The 20,493-nt window shown below is 39.7% G+C and overlaps 2 protein-coding genes and 1 pseudogene across 2 annotated transcripts; all 3 read left to right on the top strand.

The window, feature by feature from the left end:
- Nucleotides 1-1,186: 1,186 nt before the first annotated feature.
- Nucleotides 1,187-5,145, top strand: LOC108277544 (olfactory receptor 10A3-like). The gene is made up of 2 exons (XM_017490368.3): nucleotides 1,187-2,159; nucleotides 4,868-5,145. Exons 1-2 carry the CDS (start codon nucleotides 1,187-1,189, stop codon nucleotides 5,143-5,145), a joined length of 1,251 nt encoding a protein of 416 aa, XP_017345857.3.
- Nucleotides 5,146-11,207: 6,062 nt separating this feature from the next.
- On the top strand, nucleotides 11,208-12,194 carry LOC108277546 (olfactory receptor 2AT4-like). Its single transcript, XM_017490369.3, has one exon. The coding sequence runs from the start codon at nucleotides 11,208-11,210 to the stop codon at nucleotides 12,192-12,194; it is 987 nt and encodes a 328-aa protein (XP_017345858.1).
- Nucleotides 12,195-14,307: 2,113 nt separating this feature from the next.
- On the top strand, nucleotides 14,308-17,078 carry LOC108277547 (olfactory receptor 2AT4-like; annotated as a pseudogene).
- Nucleotides 17,079-20,493: the final 3,415 nt, after the last annotated feature.

Here is a 20,493-nt window from a genome sequence, read left to right as displayed (position 1 = left end):
TTTTTTGTTGTTGATTTTTTGAAAGATAATGTGGGGTTTGTGTTTTAGGGTTTAGTGTGCTCACGGAAGAGGTGGGTCTATAGCTATTTTTTGACAGATTCTGCTGTCCGGATTGAGGTTGGAAGTTAATTCCACCACTGAGGGACAGTCAGTGAGATGGTTCTGGAAAGAGACCTTGAGCCACGCTGAGCAGGCACTACTAAGCGTCGGTTGCTAATCGATTGCAGATTGCGTTGGGAATGTACAGTAGGGGAAATAAGTATTGAAAGTGTCAACATTTTTTTCAGTAAATATATTTCCAATGAGGCTATTCACATGAAATTTTCACCAGAAATCAGTATTAACTCAAGAAATCTGGAAGTATAAAGAATTCACAACATTTAAGTCCATAAATAAAGTTATGTGTAATAAATTGGAATGACACAAGAAAAAAATATTGAACACAGTAAGAAAAAGCAGTTCTCCAAGGCAAGGTAAGGCAAGGAACCAGCTGAAATCCGTAAGTTATTATACCCCCTTTCTGTGCAAATTAATATCAGCTATTAACTAATTAATATTAATAAATTGATGGTATATAAAAAGTCTTTTCGTTACAGAGGGGTCACACAAGAAACATCTCATGAAGGGTGAAAGCAAAGAGTTCTGCAAAGACCTTTGCAACCTTATTGCTGCAAAACATATTGATGGAATCAGACACAGATGTATTTCAAAACTTCTGAATCTTCCAGTAAGCACCATTGGGGCCATTATCCACAAGTGGAAGCAACATCACTCCGTCATCAACTGGCCACAGACAGGAGCTCAAGATTTCTTGAAATCATAGTGCATACTGTATCTAGCAATCATGCAGTCTGAATATGTAAAGCAAGTGGGTTTACTTGCAAAAGGTATGGTCAGATACAAATAATTACGTCAAAAGTATGCGCAAAGCCTCAACAGTGAGGGTTTAAAAGGCCCATCCCTCAGTCTGTGGGCAGCTTTGTAAGAGCCTGGATCAAAATTTAGGGAAGGTATGATTCAAGTGTTGTGGATACAGTATCTTTTATATATCTTTATTATATTTTGTATCTTCCACATATACATATATGATTTCACTAAATGAAAAATTCATTTTAAACCAAGAAAGATTTTTTAACTGTAGTCTTGTGTAAAATATATGGTAAACAATTATGCTCTTTTTTGTCAGATGTCTATCTATACTGAAACACTGTACAAAAACAGCACGACCAATATTCCTGAATTTGTCATTGAAGGATTCACAGGAATTCCTGCTAAGTATTATGGATTGGTAGGAACCTTTTTCTTCTTCATTTATCTGATGCTGGCATCTGGGAACGTTTTCATCCTTGTATTTGTGGCATGTGAAAAAAGTCTTCAGAAGCCAACGTACATCATCTTCTGTAATCTTGCAATATCAGATCTTGGATTTGGAACTACAACTCTGCCAGGAATTATTGCTAAGTACTGGATGTCAGAGATCATTTCATTCAATGGTTGTTTTACACAAATGTATTTTGTCCATTATTTTGGGACTTGCACATCATTTCTTATGGCATTAATGGCCCTTGATCGATTTGTTGCCATATGTAACCCATTGAGATATCCAGTTCTGATTACACACACCACTATTGCAATTCTTTGTTCAGTGCTTTGGATAGGAAGCCTCCTCATTCTTGGTGTCATTACTGCACATATCATTAGCGTGCCTTATTGTGGCCCAAATATTATACGTCACTGCTACTGTGACAGTGTTTCAATAAGAAATCTTGCATGTGCAGACATAACAGCCATAAAAGTCACTAGTACTGCCATTGCTATGACTGTACTGTGGGGTCCTTTATTTTATATCATATTTTCTTATGTGGCCATCATTATTTCAGTCATGAAAATCTCAAATAAAGATGGACGCTATAAAGCCTTTTTAACATGTACTCCACAGCTATTTATCATCTGCCTGTACTATCTCCCCAGAAGTTTTGTGTATATTGCACTTAATGTTGGATTTCGTTTTGAAACAAACCTCTATATTGCAGTGGTAATGACGTACAGTCTTTTCCCTGCCATCATTAATCCACTCATCTACTGCTTTAGGACCAAAGAAATTAAGGACACATTAATGAAAAAATTAAAGCAAAGACAGGTGAGGGTAAATAGAAAAGGTATTTTAACCTAAAGAAAATTATATCTTATCCAATTTGTTTTCAATTGTAATTACATTTAGTAACATCAGTAACATTTTAAAATGCAGGAAAACATGAATCTGTGCCTGCTATGTCTTATTAAATTTAGGTTTATCAACTACAATATGCAATGTAATTAGTTGAAACTGATTAATCAGCCAGAAAAAAATGTTCAACCAAATAAAAACAAAGATTCTGTATTAAATGGAAATGCAGACTACTGTAATTTTGTGTACGAAAGATAAAATTGCACAGCCAAATTATACAAAAGACCAATGCGTGTACCTTTCTGGCTATTTCAGTTTATGCATGGGTCATGCATGAATCATGTTAGAGCACTGCTGTCACTTTTTCAAGTAACTTTTTTTTTTTTTCCAGGGTTGCAATGTTTTACATTTTTAATTAGCAAATATTTATTGTTTTTATGGCCTAGAATTCCACCATGTTCAACTGCAAGATGGTTGTTTCTTTAAGTATATACACTCTATTCTCTATTGCATTACTTTTTAGGGGGCTAAGCATGTTTTTCTTTCTCTACTGTAAACTGTAAATGCTAAAAAAAAAATTTTAAATGCTAAAAAAAATTTTTTGGTCAATAGGTAGTACCACCTCCTGTTACTAAGGCTATAGATGAGCAGTGGAGCTGTAGTGAAATGTTTTACATCCTGCTTTATATCTTAGAATGTCCTACAATTAATAATCTTTTTTCACTTATTCCTTGGTTTCCCCAAACAAAACAAACAACAACAACAAAACAAACCCAATAAAACAAAAGCCATTTAGTTCTGCCTACTTTTTTAATTAATGTGCAAAATATGTAAAAACCTGCTTTTGAGAAATTGTCCTAGGATTTTTTTCCCCCAATCTTTACAAAATTGGTGTCAAACTACTCAGAAGTCTGAGCACTTCAATAATTATGAAAAACATGTTGATATTTTTTAAACAATATGGCCACCACATGCCTATCAGTTCTAGCTTGGTGGAGCCCGATTTACTTAAACTTTACTCAATTTACTCAAGCAGAAGTAACTCATGTCTGGCTGTACTGATTCATACAAATCAACAAATCAATACGATTTTGAATTGGTATGCAAAGTCTTGGGTGTGCTCCTACATAGGTGTGGGACACACTTCAGCTAATTGTTTCTCAGGAAACTTGATATACTGTATCTTTATGTTAATCTGGAAGTAGATTAAACAGTGAACTCTCGTCAAAAATTGAATGATGGGTTACTTGAAAGACCCCTTAGTAATTGCTTATAACCAAGCATATCATGTCAAGTAAGAGGTACAGTGAAACCTTTGCCTTTTGACTTATTTAGCTTTGCCCACACAAATTTGGTTAAAATATGCAAAATGTACTTTTGAGAACTAAGATTTCTTTGCCATATCTTCAAAAATTTAGTGTCAAATTACTCAGCAAAGTCTGAACATCAATAGCTATCAAATTTTTTTTTTAAATCTATAAATAATATGGCCAATCCTCGGATGAAACCCCTGACTTTTCAGCCACCACTGAAACTGTCTCATGTGCAATAGGCTCAATGGTATGACATTGGCTGCTGCTGCCATAAGGCCCAACAGTCTCTCATAGAGACTGGAGGGGATGAACAGACCTAACTTTATCTTGCTCAAAGTTGAAAGGATCGATCCTACGCGTGTTGGGAATAGAAACGCCCTCATTGTAGTAGAATCCCATATAACCCCCCAAAAAGTTGTCCTCTGCACTAGAAAAAGCATACTTTTCTTGAGGTTCAACCTGAGCCCCAAGATCCTCATGTGGGCGAGAACAACATCTCGATGTTGAACTGCCAGTTCCCTGGATCGTGCTAGAATTAACCAGTCATCCAGGTAGTTTAGTACACAGATGCCCTGGGGTCGCAAGGGAGCCAGAGCAGCATCCATGCACTTTGTGAAGCTGTGAGCGGATAAAGCTAGCCCGAAGGGAAGAACCCGAAATTGGTATGCGTTGTCTCCAAACGCAAACCTCAGGAACTTCCTGTGACTGGGCAATATTCCTATGTGGAAATATGCATTTTTCAGATCTATCTTCACAAACCAGTCCTCGAACTGAATCTGTGGCACGATAAGTTTGAGGGTCAGCATCTTGAACCTGTATGTCCGAAGAGTACGGTTCAGATGACGCAGATCTAAAATTGGCCGCATACTCCCATCTTTTTCGGACCAGGAAATAACGGCTATAAAAACCTCCCGTGTTTATAAAACCGTGACGTCTGATTACTCATGGGGAGTGAGCATCATGGCTATTTTGCGATGCCGAAGGTGGAGGAGATGCTTGCGAGCCACCTCTTTCCATCAACGGCAGGTAATTTAGGGAGGCCAACTTTACCCTCTAAGCCATGTAAGGCCACATCGGCATTGGTAGGCAAAGCCTATGCGGCAGCGGGTCTTGCTTGTCGGTCACTGCATACAGTGGCAGTGTTGCAGGCCTACCAAGCAGACCTGCTGAGTGAGCTCGATACTGGGGAGGGAATTGGGCCCGAGGCAGTGGCAGAGCTGCACCCCGCCACAGATTTATCTCTCCGGGTGACCAAACAAATGGCCCGTCATATCAGCCATTCAATGGGTAGCCTGGTTGTGGCAGAGAGGCACCTATGGCTCAACCTCTCAGGGATGGGAGACAAAGATAAGGTCTCCTTGTTGGACGCCCCTGTTAAACCTTCCAGCCTGTTTGGTCAATGCCATCACCGACAGGTTTCGCGAGGCAAAACAGCAAACGGCGGTGTTCAGCCAGTTCCTTCCCCATCATGTCGAATTCGCCCAGGCATCCATGAGTGTAGCCCGGGCCAGCGCTAGTGAAAGGGAGGCACAGAAGGTGAGTGTGGTGGCCCGCCTCCCCCCACAGAAAGCCAGAGCGACCAGGCGGCCACGGCCACAGCCTGATAACATGCCTGATCTTAGAATGATCATAAAGGCAAAGCAGGCAAGGAAGGAACGGGCCTGATGGGCCCCGGTGGGATGTATCAGGGGACATGAGGTTGTTAGGGCAGATAGTGCCCAGTGCTACTGTAGGGCCTGCCCTGGCCAAGGCCACCCCACATTTTCAGCCTTTTCTGGTCAGCGAGCTATCACAGGGCGGCGGAAATCTGATGCTTTCCTCCAACGGAATGTGGAAAAGCTAACATCACTGAAAGACCATTTGGCAGCGTGGAAAATACTGCCAAATGTGTCTCCATGGTTTCTGTCTACCATAGAAAAGGGTTACCAGTTCAGAGCTCAACCCCCCCGGTTCAGGGGTGTGCTCATCACAGTAGTCAGCACAGAGCAGAGCCCAATGTTAGCGCAGGAAGTAAGTTCCCTCTTGGACAAAGGGGCCATAGAACATGTACCTCATTCCCTAAGGGAGGCTAGTATGGTTTTCTCTAGAAGTGTGATATCTCATCATGTACTTCTGGAAAAAAGGGGAGTTTTCTGTGGTGTGAGGGAGATTTATATTTATTTTCACTGGAGAGGAAGCGCTCATCCAGTCTGCTACGAGCCACTTCCTCTTCCACGGGCCAGTCTATATTCAATTTTTCAACCGCCCTAGTAATCACCTCAAGCAGCTCTTTATAAGCTTGAGAGCTGTTGTCAGTTTTTGATGCAGTGGCACCCTCTACCGACTCCTTGGAGTCAGCAAGGGTGTTTTGGCTTTCCATAGGGGAAGGAGGAGTCACAACACGAGCTCCAAAGTCAGGCGGAGAGCCAGACCTGGAAGATAGAGCAAGAGATAGAGCAGCGCTCATCTCCGGCTTCTCTTCCAAATCCATACGAGAACCCCACGACCTTAGCCGGCTGGCTGCCTTGGCAGTGGCCGGCCCAGATCCGTGAAACTCTGAAACCCAACTCCCTTCGGACGAGAAGAGAGCGAGCCGAGAGCAGAGCTGCCAAATTGTGAAATGTCCACGATGCTGACAGACTGACCCGTCGAGGGTCTGCACACACTTCACACAGAAAGTGTGTCCCTTTCCTCCTGTGATGAAACAGGAGCAAGGCATAACACACTTCCTGAATCCTTTCTTGCTCATTCTTTCTCTTTTCTTTTTAAAAAGGGATAGAAAAGTTTAGAGATTTTGAGAAAATAAGAGTCGAAATGAAGCGTCTTTTGTCACACAAACAACAGACATGCAGTCTAACTGAAGATTATAAGGCTGGCGGCGTGGTTCACAGGTGCCATATATATATATCATGCGACACGCTTAATTGCCACGTCACCTGATCATGGCAGGCCTAAAAGTAGAGGCATGATTTTACACAAGCTTCAGATACCGGGCATGCACGCAAGGGTGCTCCCATACTGTTATGCTAAGCGCAACGTCGAAGTTGAACAGTGCTAGCATGGGTATTCAGCAATAAAAAAAGGATTGTTGTGCATGATCTTGCTAAGCATTTTACAGTTCAATTTGGATGAACAGGGAGGTTTTGGCTCTGATGCTTTTGTAATGGGTATGGAAAATATTCCATAAATTTAAGGTGTAGAATTACACAAGAGAAAGTGTATACCTGATGTGGCTGTCTGCTTGTGTGAGTGCTTTACCTTTTAATTGTCATTGTGTCGTTGATTTGTGTAATTTCCTGTTTTGGCTCCTCCTCCCCCCTTTTGCATTATGGTTGAATGGGAGAGGTAGATTTAATTTTGATTTCTCAGAAATCTTGTTTCATCTTTATTTAAATCATCATTTATATACTTATGTACTCGTTTTAATTTGTGTGTACAATGTTATTTAATTTACCTGTTTAATTATTTTTGTTGTTTTACCCTCGTTTTTGAAAGATTTTTTTGTATTGTGTTTCAACATGTGACCGTTACACATCGTGATTATTTTGTAGAGCACAGTTTTAAGGGCGATTCACTCGGGGATACTGATGGTTTGTGTTGTCAGAATAAACAAAGAGTCAACCCAGTTGCGGTCCGCCTGTTTCTTTGGATAAAATAAAACACACAACGCAGACTACAACCAGTTACACTTCATCTAGTGAATGTCACATTTGATTTTTCACCTGTAAATAAAATATGCAGACGAGTGTGTGAAAAATGCCACTCCTGTTGCCACTGCAAAGTTATGCTTCAATTATAAACCATGCTCCTTATGTATCATTTGAAACTGGATATGACATGAGAAATTAATAGACCCTTTCAAACATGCCTCCTGACATTTGAAAAATTGTGGACTGGGTAGTCAGTTGTAATACATAAAGTACTGAATAGTCATTGTAAGACCTGCTATTAGAGACAAGGTTGAGAGTCCAGGTGCAGAATGATTATTACAAAACAAAGACCACAAAAATAAATAAAGTTTCATCACAGGATCTGCTAGTAATTGAAATGTTGTAACAGGCAGTACATGCAATGAAGCCCTCAAACATCATGTGAAAAAATAAGTACACCCCATGGAATTTATTTTTTTAAATACATATTTGGACAAGCAAACATTTGATAATCTTTGAAACAGTGCCTATTAATTAAGTTGATGTACCTGAACAAAGCCACAAGGAAAATTAGCTTTTTCAATCATCAATCATTTATTCAACAGAAATATCAATAGATGTGATATTATTCTATGGAAAAATTAAGTACACCCTTGGCCTCTGAAGCTTGCCCCCTTTAACAGAAAAAAACTTCTTGGACGCGTTTTGCATAATTGTCCACCAGGCTAGTACACCAGTGTAAGGTTGTTGTTTTTTTGTTTAATGTGGGGTTTGTGTTTTAGGGCTTAGTGTGCTCATGGAAGAGTTGGGTCTTTAGCTGTTTTTTGAGAGATTCTGCTGTCCAGATTGAGGTCGGAAGTTCATTCCACTACTGAGGGACAGTCAGTGTGAAGGTTCTGGAAAGAGACCTTGAGCCACGCTGAGCAGGCACTACTAAGCGTCAGTCGCTAATCGATTGCAGATTGCGTTGGGGAATGTGAGCCTGCAGTTGCATGATGTTTGAGGGTTTTCCTGCATGTACTGCTTATTTCAAATGCCTCACACCAATTCAATGGGATTCAAATCTGGGCTTTGACTAGGCTATTCCATAACCCTCCATTACTTCTTTTTGAGCCATTCCTTGGTGGATTTGCTAGTATGCTTAGGATCGTTATCCTGTTGAATGGTTCACTTTCAGTTCAACTTGAACTTTTGAACAGATGACCTTAAATTATCTTCAAGCACTCCTTGATGTGATTGAGAATTCATAATTGAATCAATGAATGCAAGCTGTCCAGTCCCTGAAGCAGTAAAACAACCCCAAACCATTTTTGCCACCATGCTTCACAACTGGTATGAGGTGCTTCTCCTGAAAAGCTCTCTTTGGTCTGCGCCAAACATGTCTGCTGTTACTGTGGCCAGACAACTCTATCTTTGATTTGTCTGTCCAGAGAACAGTATTCCAAAAAGGCCTGATCTTTGCCTATATGTCCATTGGCAATCTGTAGTCTTGCAAAGGTTTTTTCCTGGGACACCTCCCATGCAGGTCAAATTTGTGCGATCACTTTCTGATTGTAGATGCATGCACTTTGATACCAACAATTGCAAGACTTATTGGCAGATCCTGTGATGAAATTGTGGGCTTCTTGGAGACTTCTTTTGTATATATTTATGTCAAGGTAAATAACATTATATTGCAATACACAGTAGGGGAAATAAGTATTGAAAGTGTCAACATTTTTTTCAGTAAATATATTTCCAATGAGGCTATTCACATGAAATTTTCACCAGAAATCAGTATTAACTCAAGAAATCTGGAAGTATAAAGAATTCACAACATTTAAGTCCATAAATAACGTTATGTGTAATAAAGTGGAATGACACAAGAAAAAAGTATTGAACACACTAAGAAAGAGCAGTTCTCCAAGGTAAGGCAAGGAACCAGCTGAAATCCGTAAGTTATTATACCCCCTTTCTGTGCAAATTAATATCAGCTGGGTTAGTAAATTGATGGTATATAAACAGGCTTTTCGTTACAGAGGGGTCATACAAGAAACATCTCATGAAGGGTGAAAGCAAAGAGTTCTCCAAAGACCTTTGCAACCTTATTGCTGCAAAACATATTGATGGAATCAGATACAGACGTATTTCAAAACTTCTGAATCTTCCAGTAAGCACCATTGGGGCCATTATCCACAAATGGAAGCAACATCACTCCGTCATCAACCGGCCACAGACAGGAGCTCAAGATTTCTGACCAGAGAGTCAGAAGAGTAGTCAGAAAAGTAGCCCAAGAGCCAAGGACCTCTCAGAAAGAGCTCCAGAAAAACTTGGAGGCAGCAGATGCCATTGTTACAGAGAAAACAATAGGCAATGCACTCCACTGGTCACGCTCACCCCACAAGACTCCATTACTAAAGAAAAGGCATGTAAAAGCTCATTTAAAGTTTGCCACACCTCATTTGGACAAGCCTATGAAATACTGGGAAAGTGTAGTCTGGTCAAAATGGAACTTTTTCCTGTCAGACTAGACACCATGTTTGGAGAAGAAATGCCACTGCATATCACCCTTAAAACACTACACCAACAGTGAAGTTTGGAGGTGGAAGCATTATGGTGTGGGGCTGTTTTTCATTGCATGGTACTGGCAGACTTCATATAATTGAAGGAATGATGACTGGAGCCTTTTACTGGAAGATTCTTGAGAAGAATCTGCTGCCATCCACCAGGATGATGAAGATGAGACGTGGGTGGACTTCCAGCAGGACAATGATCCAAAGCACACTATAAAGGAAACTCAATTGGTTTCAGAGAAAAAAATCAAGGTGTTAGAATGGCCCAGTCAGTCACCTGACTTGGATCCAATTGAACAAGATTTAAAGACAATATGTTTAGAAGAATGGGCCAGAATCACGCCTGAATACCGCGACCGATTAATTTCTTCATACAGGAAGCGTCTTGAAGATGTCATTACAAAGAAAGGCTTCTCTACTAAGTATTAAATACATTTCAGTTAGCGTGTTCAATACTTTTTACCCGTGTCATTACTCTTTATTACACATTACTTCATTTATGGACTTTAATGTTTGGATTTCTTTATATGTGCAGATTTCTTGTGTTAACACCGGAGTCTGGTGAAATTTTCATGTGAATAGTCTCATTGGAAATATATTTAATGAATTTTTTTTTACGCATTCAATACTTATTTCCCCCACTGTATAGTTACTTTCACACAATCGAGTCATGGTTCAGTAAGAATTCTTCTACTTGACAGCAAACATGCGAGGATGAACCCTGCCCCCAAATGAGCCCAAAATCCATCCAGAGAGCACAGTCAATTGTTCAGACCAAGTGTAAAAATGTCCTTAGATTCTAGCTGGACTTGGAAACATGCTGAATAGGTGAGCCTGATGATTTATATTTTCAGACATGTTCCGAAGTAACAGCACTTCAACCTCATGGTTAAATTAGTTCTGTGGGCCCAAATTGAGGGAAATGCAAAATGCTGCTCATTAGAAGAAAAAAAAAAGGCTTGGAATATATTAGAAAACAACATATCTGCTAAAACATCCTGAAAGAATAGCTTGAATATGTCAAACTGTCAAAAAGCTACAGTAAAGCAGGATATGTTGACAAATGTGCATTTTAAAGCAAAGTTAGCTGTACCCTACTGTGACAGATATTTAATCAAAATAGTTGTTCTTTGTTAATAAGAACGCTGAATATTTTTGGAAAGGTAGTGTCTCGAAATCATAGTGCATACTGTATCTAGCAATCATGCAATCTGAATATGTAAAGCAAGTGGGTTTACTCGCAAAGGGTATGGTCAGATGCAAATAATTACGTCAAAAGTATGCGCAAAGCCTCAACAGTGAGGGTTTAAAAGGCTCATCCCTCAGTCTGTGGGCAGCTTTGTAAGAGCCTGGATCAAAATTCAGGGAAGGTATGATTCAAGTGTTGTGGATACAGTATCTTTTATATATCTTTATTATATTTTGTATCTTCCACATATACATATATGATTTCACTAAATGAAAAATTCATTTTAAACCAAGAAAGATTTTTTAACTGTAGTCTTGTGTAAAATATATTGTAAACAATTATGCTCTTTTTTGTCAGATGTCTATCTATACTGAAACACTGTACAAAAACAGCACGGCCAATATTCCTGAATTTGTCATTGAAGGATTCACAGGAATTCCTGCTAAGTATTATGGATTGGTAGGAACCTTTTTCTTCTTCATTTATCTGATGCTGGCATCTGGGAACGTTTTCATCCTTGTATTTGTGGCATGTGAAAAAAGTCTTCAGAAGCCAACATATATCATCTTCTGTAATCTTGCAATATCAGATCTTGGATTTGGAACTACAACTCTGCCAGGAATCATTGCTAAGTACTGGATGTCAGAGATCATTTCATTCAATGTTTGTTTTACACAAATGTATTTTGTCCATTATTTTGGGACTTGCACCTCATTTCTTATGGCATTAATGGCCCTTGATCGATTTGTTGCCATATGTAACCCATTGAGATATCCAGTTCTGATTACACACACCACTATTGCGATTCTTTGTTCAGTGCTTTGGATAGGAAGCCTCCTCATTCTTGGTGCAATTACTGCATATACCCTTAGTGTGCCTTACTGTGGCCCAAATATTATACGTCACTGCTACTGTGACAGTGTTTCAATAAGAAATCTAGCATGTGCAGACATAACAGCCATACAAGACACTAGTTTTGCCATTGCTATGACTGTACTGTGGGGTCCTTTATTTTATATCATATTTTCTTATGTGGCCATCATTATTTCAGTCATGAAAATCTCAAATAAAGATGGACGCTATAAAGCCTTTTTAACATGTACTCCACAGCTATTTATCATCTGCCTGTACTATCTCCCCAGAAGTTTTGTGTATATTGCACGTAATGTTGGATTTCGTTTTGAAACAAACCTCTATACTGCAATGGTAATGACGTACAGTCTTTTCCCTGCCCTCATTAATCCACTCATCTACTGCTTTAGGACCAAAGAAATTAAGGACACATTAATGAAAAAATTAAAGCAAAGACAGGTGAGGGTAAATAGAAAAGGTATTTTAACCTAAAGAAAATTATATCTTATCCAATTTGTTTTCAATTGTAATTACATTTAGTAACATCAGTAACATTTTAAAATGCAGGAAAACATGAATCTGTGCCTGCTATGTCTTATTAAATTGAGGTTTATCAACTATAACATGCAATGTAATTAGTTGAAAATGATTAATCAGCCATAAAAAATGTTCAACCAAATAAAAACAAAGATTCTGTATTAAATGGAAATGCAGACTACTGTAATTTTATGTAAGAAAGATAAAATTGCACAGCCAAATTATACAAAACACCAATGCTTGTACCTTTCTGGCTATTTCAGTTTATGCATGGGTCATGCATGAGTCATGTTAGAGCACTGCTGTCACTTTTTCAAGTAGCTTTTTTTTTCAGGGTTGCAATGTTTTACATTTTTAATTGGCAAATATATATTGTTTTTATGGCCTAGAATACCACCAAGTTCAACTGCAAGATGGATGTTTCTTTAAGTATATACACTCTATTCTCTATTGCATTACTTTTTAGGGGGCTAAGCATGTTTTTCTTTCTCTACTGTAAACTGTAAATGCTAAAGAAAAAAAAAAAAAAAAAAAAAAAAAAACTTTGGTCAATAGGTAGTACCCCCTCCTGTTACTAAGGCTACAGATGAGCCTGGTCATCCTAACAGGAGCGGTAGCGAAATGTTTTACATCCTGGTTTATATCTTAGAATGTCCTACAATTAATAATCTAAACAAAACAAAACAAAAAAACAATAAAAAGAAAGCCATTTAGTTCTGCCTACTTTTTTAATTAATGTGCAAAATATGTAAAACCTGCTTTTGAGAACTTGTCCTAGGATTTTGTTTTTTTTTTCCAATCTTTACAAAATTGATGCCAAACTACTCAGAAGTCTGAGCACTTCAATAATTATGAAAAACATGTTGATATTTTTTAAACAATATGGCCACCACATGCCTATCAGTTCTAGCTTGGCGGAGCCCGACTTACTTAAACTTTACTCAATTTACTCAAGCAGCTGTAACTCATGTCTGGCTGTACTGATTCATACAAATCAACAAATCAATACGATTCTGAGGTGGTATGCAAAGTCTTGGGCGTGCTCGTACATAGGTGTGGGACACACTTCAGCTAATGTTTCTCAGGACCTCTAAGTCTGAAACTTGATATACTGTATCTTTATGTTAATCTGGAAGTAGATTAAACATTTAACTATCATCACAAAAATTGAATGATGGGTTCCTTGAAAGACCCCCAGTGAAACCTTTGCCTTTTGGGTTATTTAGCTCTGCCCACACAAATTTAGTTAAAATATGTCAAATGTACTTTTAAGAACTATGATTTCTTTGCCATATCTTCACAAATTTGGTGTCAAATTACTCAGGACCTCAATAACTATATATATTTTTTTTTAATTCATAAATAATATGGCCACCACACGTGCCACCACATGCCAATCAAACATTAGAGTTATCATTGAGCTATGTACACCAAACTTGAACGGTACATCCCCCTGTGGGTTTGCGAGTAGCTGATGCAATCTCACTCAAATAAATCACTAAGGGTTGCTGTTGTGTTAATACAAACAAAACAAGCATGTCTCTTAAGAATAAGGTGTATTGTGAGACTTTCTTTCTCCTGATTCCGTGGCTTACTGCATAAATATTTTTTGCTGTATCAATAAAAAAAAAGGTAAGTCAAGTCAATATTTATCAAAAACATTTTACATTTGTAAACAACATGGCCACCTCATGCCAGTAAAAAATCCCATGGCAGAGCTTAATTAACTTTAATTTAAACAGTTATAAAAAAATAATTGCATTTTAGATGGATTTTGCATTATACCAGTTGATTTTAGGAGTAAATTCTGAGGCTGTCTACTAATGTTGGGGTGTGGTTCTCCATAAGAGCAGAGTTAAGTTCAAATAGTTTTTCAAAAATATTTTCTCGCATTGTACGTCTGATTGAGCTGGAATTTGGTTTAGTGCATCTTTGTACTAGACTGTTTGTGGTTTTCTACTGTTGACTGGGTTATGTCAAAAACATAGCTACCATCAACCAATCAGCTTGCAGCAGACACTTCGGTGTTAGCGTTGAATTACCATCACCTATGGTTGCTTTAGTGAGAATGGTCATAAAGGCCAAGCAGGCAAAGAAGAGCGGTCCTGAAGGGCTGTGGAGAAACATATCAGGGAACATGAGGTTGTTAGGGCAGTTAGCCCCCAGTGCTACTGTAAGGCCTGGGTTATGCATGCAACCCGTCTGGGTTATGCATGCAACCCTGTTTCCTGAGAAGGGAATTAGATGTTGCGTAGCTTTGTCATACCAGGGCAGGGCTGTGAATTGCGTCTTCGCTTCAGATAATAGAGGCTGATGGCTCGGTTCACAGGTGCCATATTTATATTATGCGACGCGCTTAATTGCTACGTCACCTGATCATGGCAGGTCTATAAATAGGCATGATTTTACACAATCTTCAGATGCTGGTCGTGTGCAAAGGATGCTCCCCATAGTGTTATGCTAAACACAACATGGAGTTCCCTTTGAAAGGGAACACAATTACTAAGGGAAAGGGAACACAACAAAATCTAAACTGTGTTTACAACATGTGGAGTAAAGGCTTATTAATTTACATGTTGAAAGCAGGAGCAAGACTTTGTAAATATTTGTAGAATGTAGGGGTGTCATGGGGAAGCCAATGGATGTGTGGATCAATGAGTTTTAGGGGTACTCACCTCACTGAAGGTACCTGCTCCAGTTCTGTTCATTATAAAAGAAATATTTGATTATGTAGTTCGTACAGACCTATTAGCCTCCTCAATGTTGATGTGAAGATTTTAGCCAAACCTTTGGCCTCTCGTTTGGACGGGGTTTGACCTAGCATTATTTCAGAGGAGCAAACCGGGTTTATAAAAGGACGGCATTACTTTTCTAATATTCGTACTCTACTTAGCATTTTGTATTCAAAACAAAACAGCGCCTCATCTGAAGTGGTCACCTCTTTGGACGCAGAAAAGGCATTTGATAGGATCGAATAGGAATATCTTTTTACAGTGCTAAGGAAGTTCGGCTTTGGGAATGGACTGATATCATGGATCCCTTTATTATATGTGGAACCGCAGGCTTCCATATATTCCAAAGATGCTAAATCTGACTATTTTACTCTGTCACAGGGTACGCGACAGGGATGTCCTCTGTCTCCCTTACTTTTTGCCATAGCAATTGAGCCTCTCTCAATGGAGCTTAGAACTCTTCCTGTATTTCAGGGTATAATTCACAAAGGAATTGAACATAAACTAGCCCTGTATGCTGACGACTTAGTACTTTATGTTACAGATCCGATTGCATCTAGTCCTGAGATAATACGCATATTAAATGACTTTGGGAAATTTTCTGGGTATAAACTGAACCTACAGAAGAGTGAATGCTTACCCATAAACCAATCTGGCGAAAAAATGATACAGACTGAAATACCTTTTCATTTGGAGGACTCAAAATTCAAATATCTCGGAGTTAAGAGTTGTTCTAAGAAGCAAATAGCTAGGATACAGGGCTAGGATACAAGACTGAGAAATAATATGTTGAGGGTTTTGTTGGAAGTTAGGACTTTCAAAGCTATATGACATTTGGTCTGTAGGTGGTGTTAAATCAGTAAGTTCCTCAGATGAATTTTACTGCTGTTATGGAATCTAGGAGGGATGGGAAAACATGAGATTCAGACTGGGGTGATTTTTTTTGTTTGTTTGTTTTTGTTGTTGTTTTTTAATTTAAGAAATCTTGGAAGAAAGCTTCAGGCTATGAGAATCCGGCAGGATGAAACAAAAAAAAATTATAACTGTGTAATAATTAATGGTCTCAGATCTCTTGCCATCTATTTTTCAACCTCATCAGGCATTACAGGAAAAGATGCAGAGCTGTTGTCTTGTCAAAAGGCACAAGTATTGAATAAAAGGTTATCAATATTTGTTGCACACCTATATTTAACAAAAAAATTTTTTGGATAAACTTGTGTTGTGTTTGCAATTGTTTGCTATCCATGAGAACAGAGTATTTTGGTGATTTTTTTTTAACAGAAGATCAATAGGTTAAACAATAAAGGCAATCTGTTGTTTGCAACAAACCGAAGTCATCATGAACTCATGTATTTTATTTATATAAGTCTCGTGTTGTCTGATGCGTTGTTCAGTACATGCACCTTACCAAAGATCATTGCTCAATATTGGTTCCAAGATGGGACCACTTCTTTTGCAGCTTGTTTTTTTCAGATGTACTTAGTGCATTATTTTGGTGTGGTCAATTCATACACACTAGCTGTAATGGCCATAGATCGATATATAGCAGTCTGCTACCCATTTCGTTACCATTCTGTTATGTCAAATAGAAATATATTAATTATGTCCATTGTAGTCTGGGTTTTTGCTCATTCTAGCATTATAATGATGGTTGTTCGGGCTTCTCCCCTCCCTTACTGTGGAGCCAACACCATTGTTCAATGCTATTGTGATCATGTATCTGTTACCCGACTTGCATGCACTGACAGGACTCCATATAGTTTTCCTGCTTTTGTTTATGCCATGGTAGTACTGTTGGGAACTCTTGCCATTATTGTGTTCTCCTACTCCTGTATTATTTTAGCTGTCCTACAAATATCAAGTGCACATGGGAGGCTAAAGGTTTTTTCCACATGTAGTTCTCAACTTATTATAATTGCACTCTTCTTCTTACCCAGATGTTTTAATTACTTGGCTGCGAATATAGGTATCACCTTTAATGCTGATTTTCAAATAGCCATCATTATGCTGTATAGCCTGTTACCGCCAATGATCAACCCTTTACAGTCTAAAAACAGAAGAAGTTAAGAAAATCTTGATAAGAAAAGTAAAAAAAAAGCCAAGTTAGCTTGACCTAATATGAAAGATCTTAAAATATTTTATGGTAATTGTGGACTGGGATTTTTGTTGCTCTGTTTGTACTGTAATTGGATTCACACATCATGCCTGAGTTCAGCTGATGATAATCTGAATTCTGTGGAAAAAAATCTAAATGTTTTTTTTTTTTTTAAATGGGCAGGTAAAGAAACACACAGTACTTAAATCACAAATGTTCATTTTATTTTTCACAAGTGGGCAAGGCCAAGTATATTCCATGCTTTAACATGCTTAATTCAATATCACTCAAAGCTTGGAAATATGATGCACTTTTATTAAAAGTGAGAATAAAAAAAACAGTCCATGGTCAAAAAGGATAAAAAACAGAGAGAAGCAATGTGTTGAAACCAGAGATACAATAAGGTATTAATGCTCAGAATTCATTTATAACAATTAGCCATAATTTTCTGGCAATATTCCAATTTTTTAAAACAAACTTAGATGACACTTTTTAGTATAATACACCTTTAGTAAATTTGATTTTAGTATGTGTCCACCATACAAAATAGAATTTATGGATGGTTATCATATACAGACCCACTACCCATCCAGGAGCAACTCCGAATCCAGCCCAGACATTACAATGCTCATATGCACCTGAATTCTAACCCACCTGTTTCCTATTTTTCTTCAACCACTCTGTGTACTTACACAGCTTTTTCATGTATCTCCTTGACATGACATGAGAAATTAATAGACCCTTTCAAACATGCCTCCTGACATTTGAAAAATTGTGGACTGGGTAGTCAGTTGTAATACATAAAGTACTGAATAGTCATTGTAAGACCTGCTATTAGAGAGAAGGTTGAGACTCCAAGTGCAGAATGCTTATTACAAAACAAAGCCCTCAATAATAAATAAAGTTTCATCACAGGATCTGCTAGTAATTGAAATGTTGTAAGGCATGCAGTACATGCAAGTACATGCAAGAAAGCCCTCAAACATCTACAGTCATGTGAAAAAATAAGTACACCCCACAGAATTAATTTTTTTAATACGTTTGGATAAGAAAACATTTGATAATCTTTGAAACAGTGCCTATTAATTAAGTTGATGTACCTGAACAAAACCAGAAGGAAAATTAGCTTTTTCAATCATCAATCATTTATTCAAATGTGTCATATCTCAGCCCAGCCACGACTCAGTTTCCCAGGAGGCACCGCTAACTTCAAACAAGACCGCTGAGGACTACACGTCACCTACACACCTGCACTCGCCTTCCCCGGAGTTCTAATCAGAGACACCTGCATCCCATTATAAACACACTCACACCACAGCATAAGAGAGACTTTGGAAGCGAAGAGACTTTGTGAAGTAATTTTCAGCTGACTTGTTTCTGTGCCATTCTCTAAGCCTTTTTTCTCATGCATTACAAAGTTACTTTTGACCTAGCCTCATTTTGTTTGTTTGCCTGATCGCCTGACCCTCGCCTGTTTATCGACCACAAACTTTGTCTTTCCCCTTTGGATTATTCTGCCTGGATTCTGTCACCCGCGACTGCTTCCGTCTCCACCCACGGTACATGACAGATTACTTCGCCTTCCTATGGAAGCAGCGGGTGATCCGATGTGGCGTCAAGCCATTAAAGGCCACGGTACAATGAGTAGCGACCAGAACCAGCAGCTAGCCAACCTGAGTGCACAGGTGGCTAGGTTAGTTCAAACCGCGTCGGTCACTGCACTGACGCCTGCGCAGTTTCCTCCAATACCGGCACCGGAGAAATATGACTGGGATCCGGCATGCTATCGGGGTTTTCTCCTCCAGTGCTCCCGGTTTTTCTTGTGCTACCCAGAGATGCCGGCGAGTTGGAGAATTACCCAGTTCATGGAGCTGTTGACTGGGAGACCTTTACTCTGGGCCACGGCTGAATGGGAGCAGGGAAGCAGCACCATCACCTCTGTGGAACAGCTGATGGACCGCTTTCGGATGGTCTTTGTTCACTCTCCAGTTAACGAGAAGACAGGGGAGGAACTGCTAACCCTAAAACAAGGTGCACACTGCGTTACGGATTATGCCTTAGATTTTCGCACTGTCGCAGCCAGGAGTGGATGGAACGAGTCAGCTCTTAAGACTATGTTTCACCTGGGATTGAACCCGGATATAATGACAGAGCTAGCATGTCGCGACGACCAACTCACCCTCGATTCACTCATTAACCTGGCTATCCGCCTAGATCGCATGCTACAGAGACGCCATCCAGTACGCAGCAAGGCTGCTGTTGCTGTGCAAAGTCTCCCCACTGAACCCATGCATCTGAGGCGTGCGTGGCTCAACGCAGAGGAGAGAGAGACGGCGACACAAGTTTCATTGCTTCTACTGCGGTGAGGAGAGGCACCTCATCAGACAATGTCCTCTCAAGCAGCATCGCGACCTAGGAGATAGCGGAATGGCTAAACCACTTCAGCCAGGGATGAGTTCGGGTCTTTCACCCAGATCGCATCTCAACTTGCATTTGTGTTACCTGTCGTAGTGGAATACTCAGGGTTGTCCTGTACCTTAGAAGCGCTGATTGACTCAGGATGGCCCACTCCAGTAACCGTGAAGGAGCTACAGAGATTCCTGGGTTTTCCAAACTTCTACAGGCGGTTCATCAGAGATTTCAGCTCCATAGCACACCCGTTGACGTCCCTGCTGAGAGGAAATCCCAAATGCCTGCCCTGGAATCCAGCTGCCCAAGCAGCTCTAGAGCTACTCAAGAAGGCCTTCAGAACCTCCCCATTGTCAAACACACAGACCCGTCCAAGCCGTTTGTGGTGGAGGTCGACGCGTCCGATATTGGCGTATGAGCCGTCCTCACACAACATTTTGGAGAGAGGCCCAAGCTCCATCCAGTGGACTTCTTTTTGCAAAAACTATCACCAGCAGAACGAAACTACGATGTGGGCAATAGAGAACTCTTGGCCGTAAAGCTAGCCCTGGAGGAATGGCGACACTGGCTGGAGGGGGCAACCCACCCCTTCATCATATTCACCGATCACAAGAACCTAGAGTACCTACATACCGCCAAACGGTTATCTCCTTGTCAAGCCCGATGGTCACTATTCTTCGCAAGGTTCCAATTCACCCTGTCATACAGACCCGGGTCCAAGAACACTAAGGCTGATGCCCTTTCTCATTTGGACAGCACTGAGGTTCTGAGGAAACATGAGGAGTATATCATTCCCCCCTCCTGTATTATCAGTGCCCTGTAATGGGGGCTGGATCAAACCTTAGCGAACATTTCCCAGTCACAGGTTCCAGCAACATGCTCCTTGGGAAGAAGATTTGTGCCCGAGCGGCACCGACAGGAACTCATTGTCTGGGCCCACACGGCGGTTGCCACAGGTCACCCAGGTGCACACTGCACCTACCATCTGTTGCGAGCAAAGTACTGGTGCCCTAATCTG

The sequence above is a fragment of the Ictalurus punctatus genome, chromosome 17 (assembly GCF_001660625.3).
Source record: "Ictalurus punctatus breed USDA103 chromosome 17, Coco_2.0, whole genome shotgun sequence".
NCBI classification, from domain to species: Eukaryota; Metazoa; Chordata; class Actinopteri; order Siluriformes; family Ictaluridae; genus Ictalurus; species Ictalurus punctatus.
This window is presented reverse-complemented; position numbering and strand designations above follow the sequence as displayed.

What these genes read in the sequence shown, in the direction of transcription:
- LOC108277544 (XM_017490368.3), top strand. Translation starts at nt 1,187, where the DNA reads ATGTCTATCTATACTGAAACACTGTACAAAAACAGCACGACCAATATT. An exon ending in GGTGAGGGTAAATAGAAAAG is followed by an intron (nt 2,160 to 4,867) that starts GTATTTTAACCT and finishes TAAACCTTCCAG; the next exon opens with CCTGTTTGGTCAATGCCATC.
- LOC108277546 (XM_017490369.3), top strand. Translation starts at nt 11,208, where the DNA reads ATGTCTATCTATACTGAAACACTGTACAAAAACAGCACGGCCAATATT.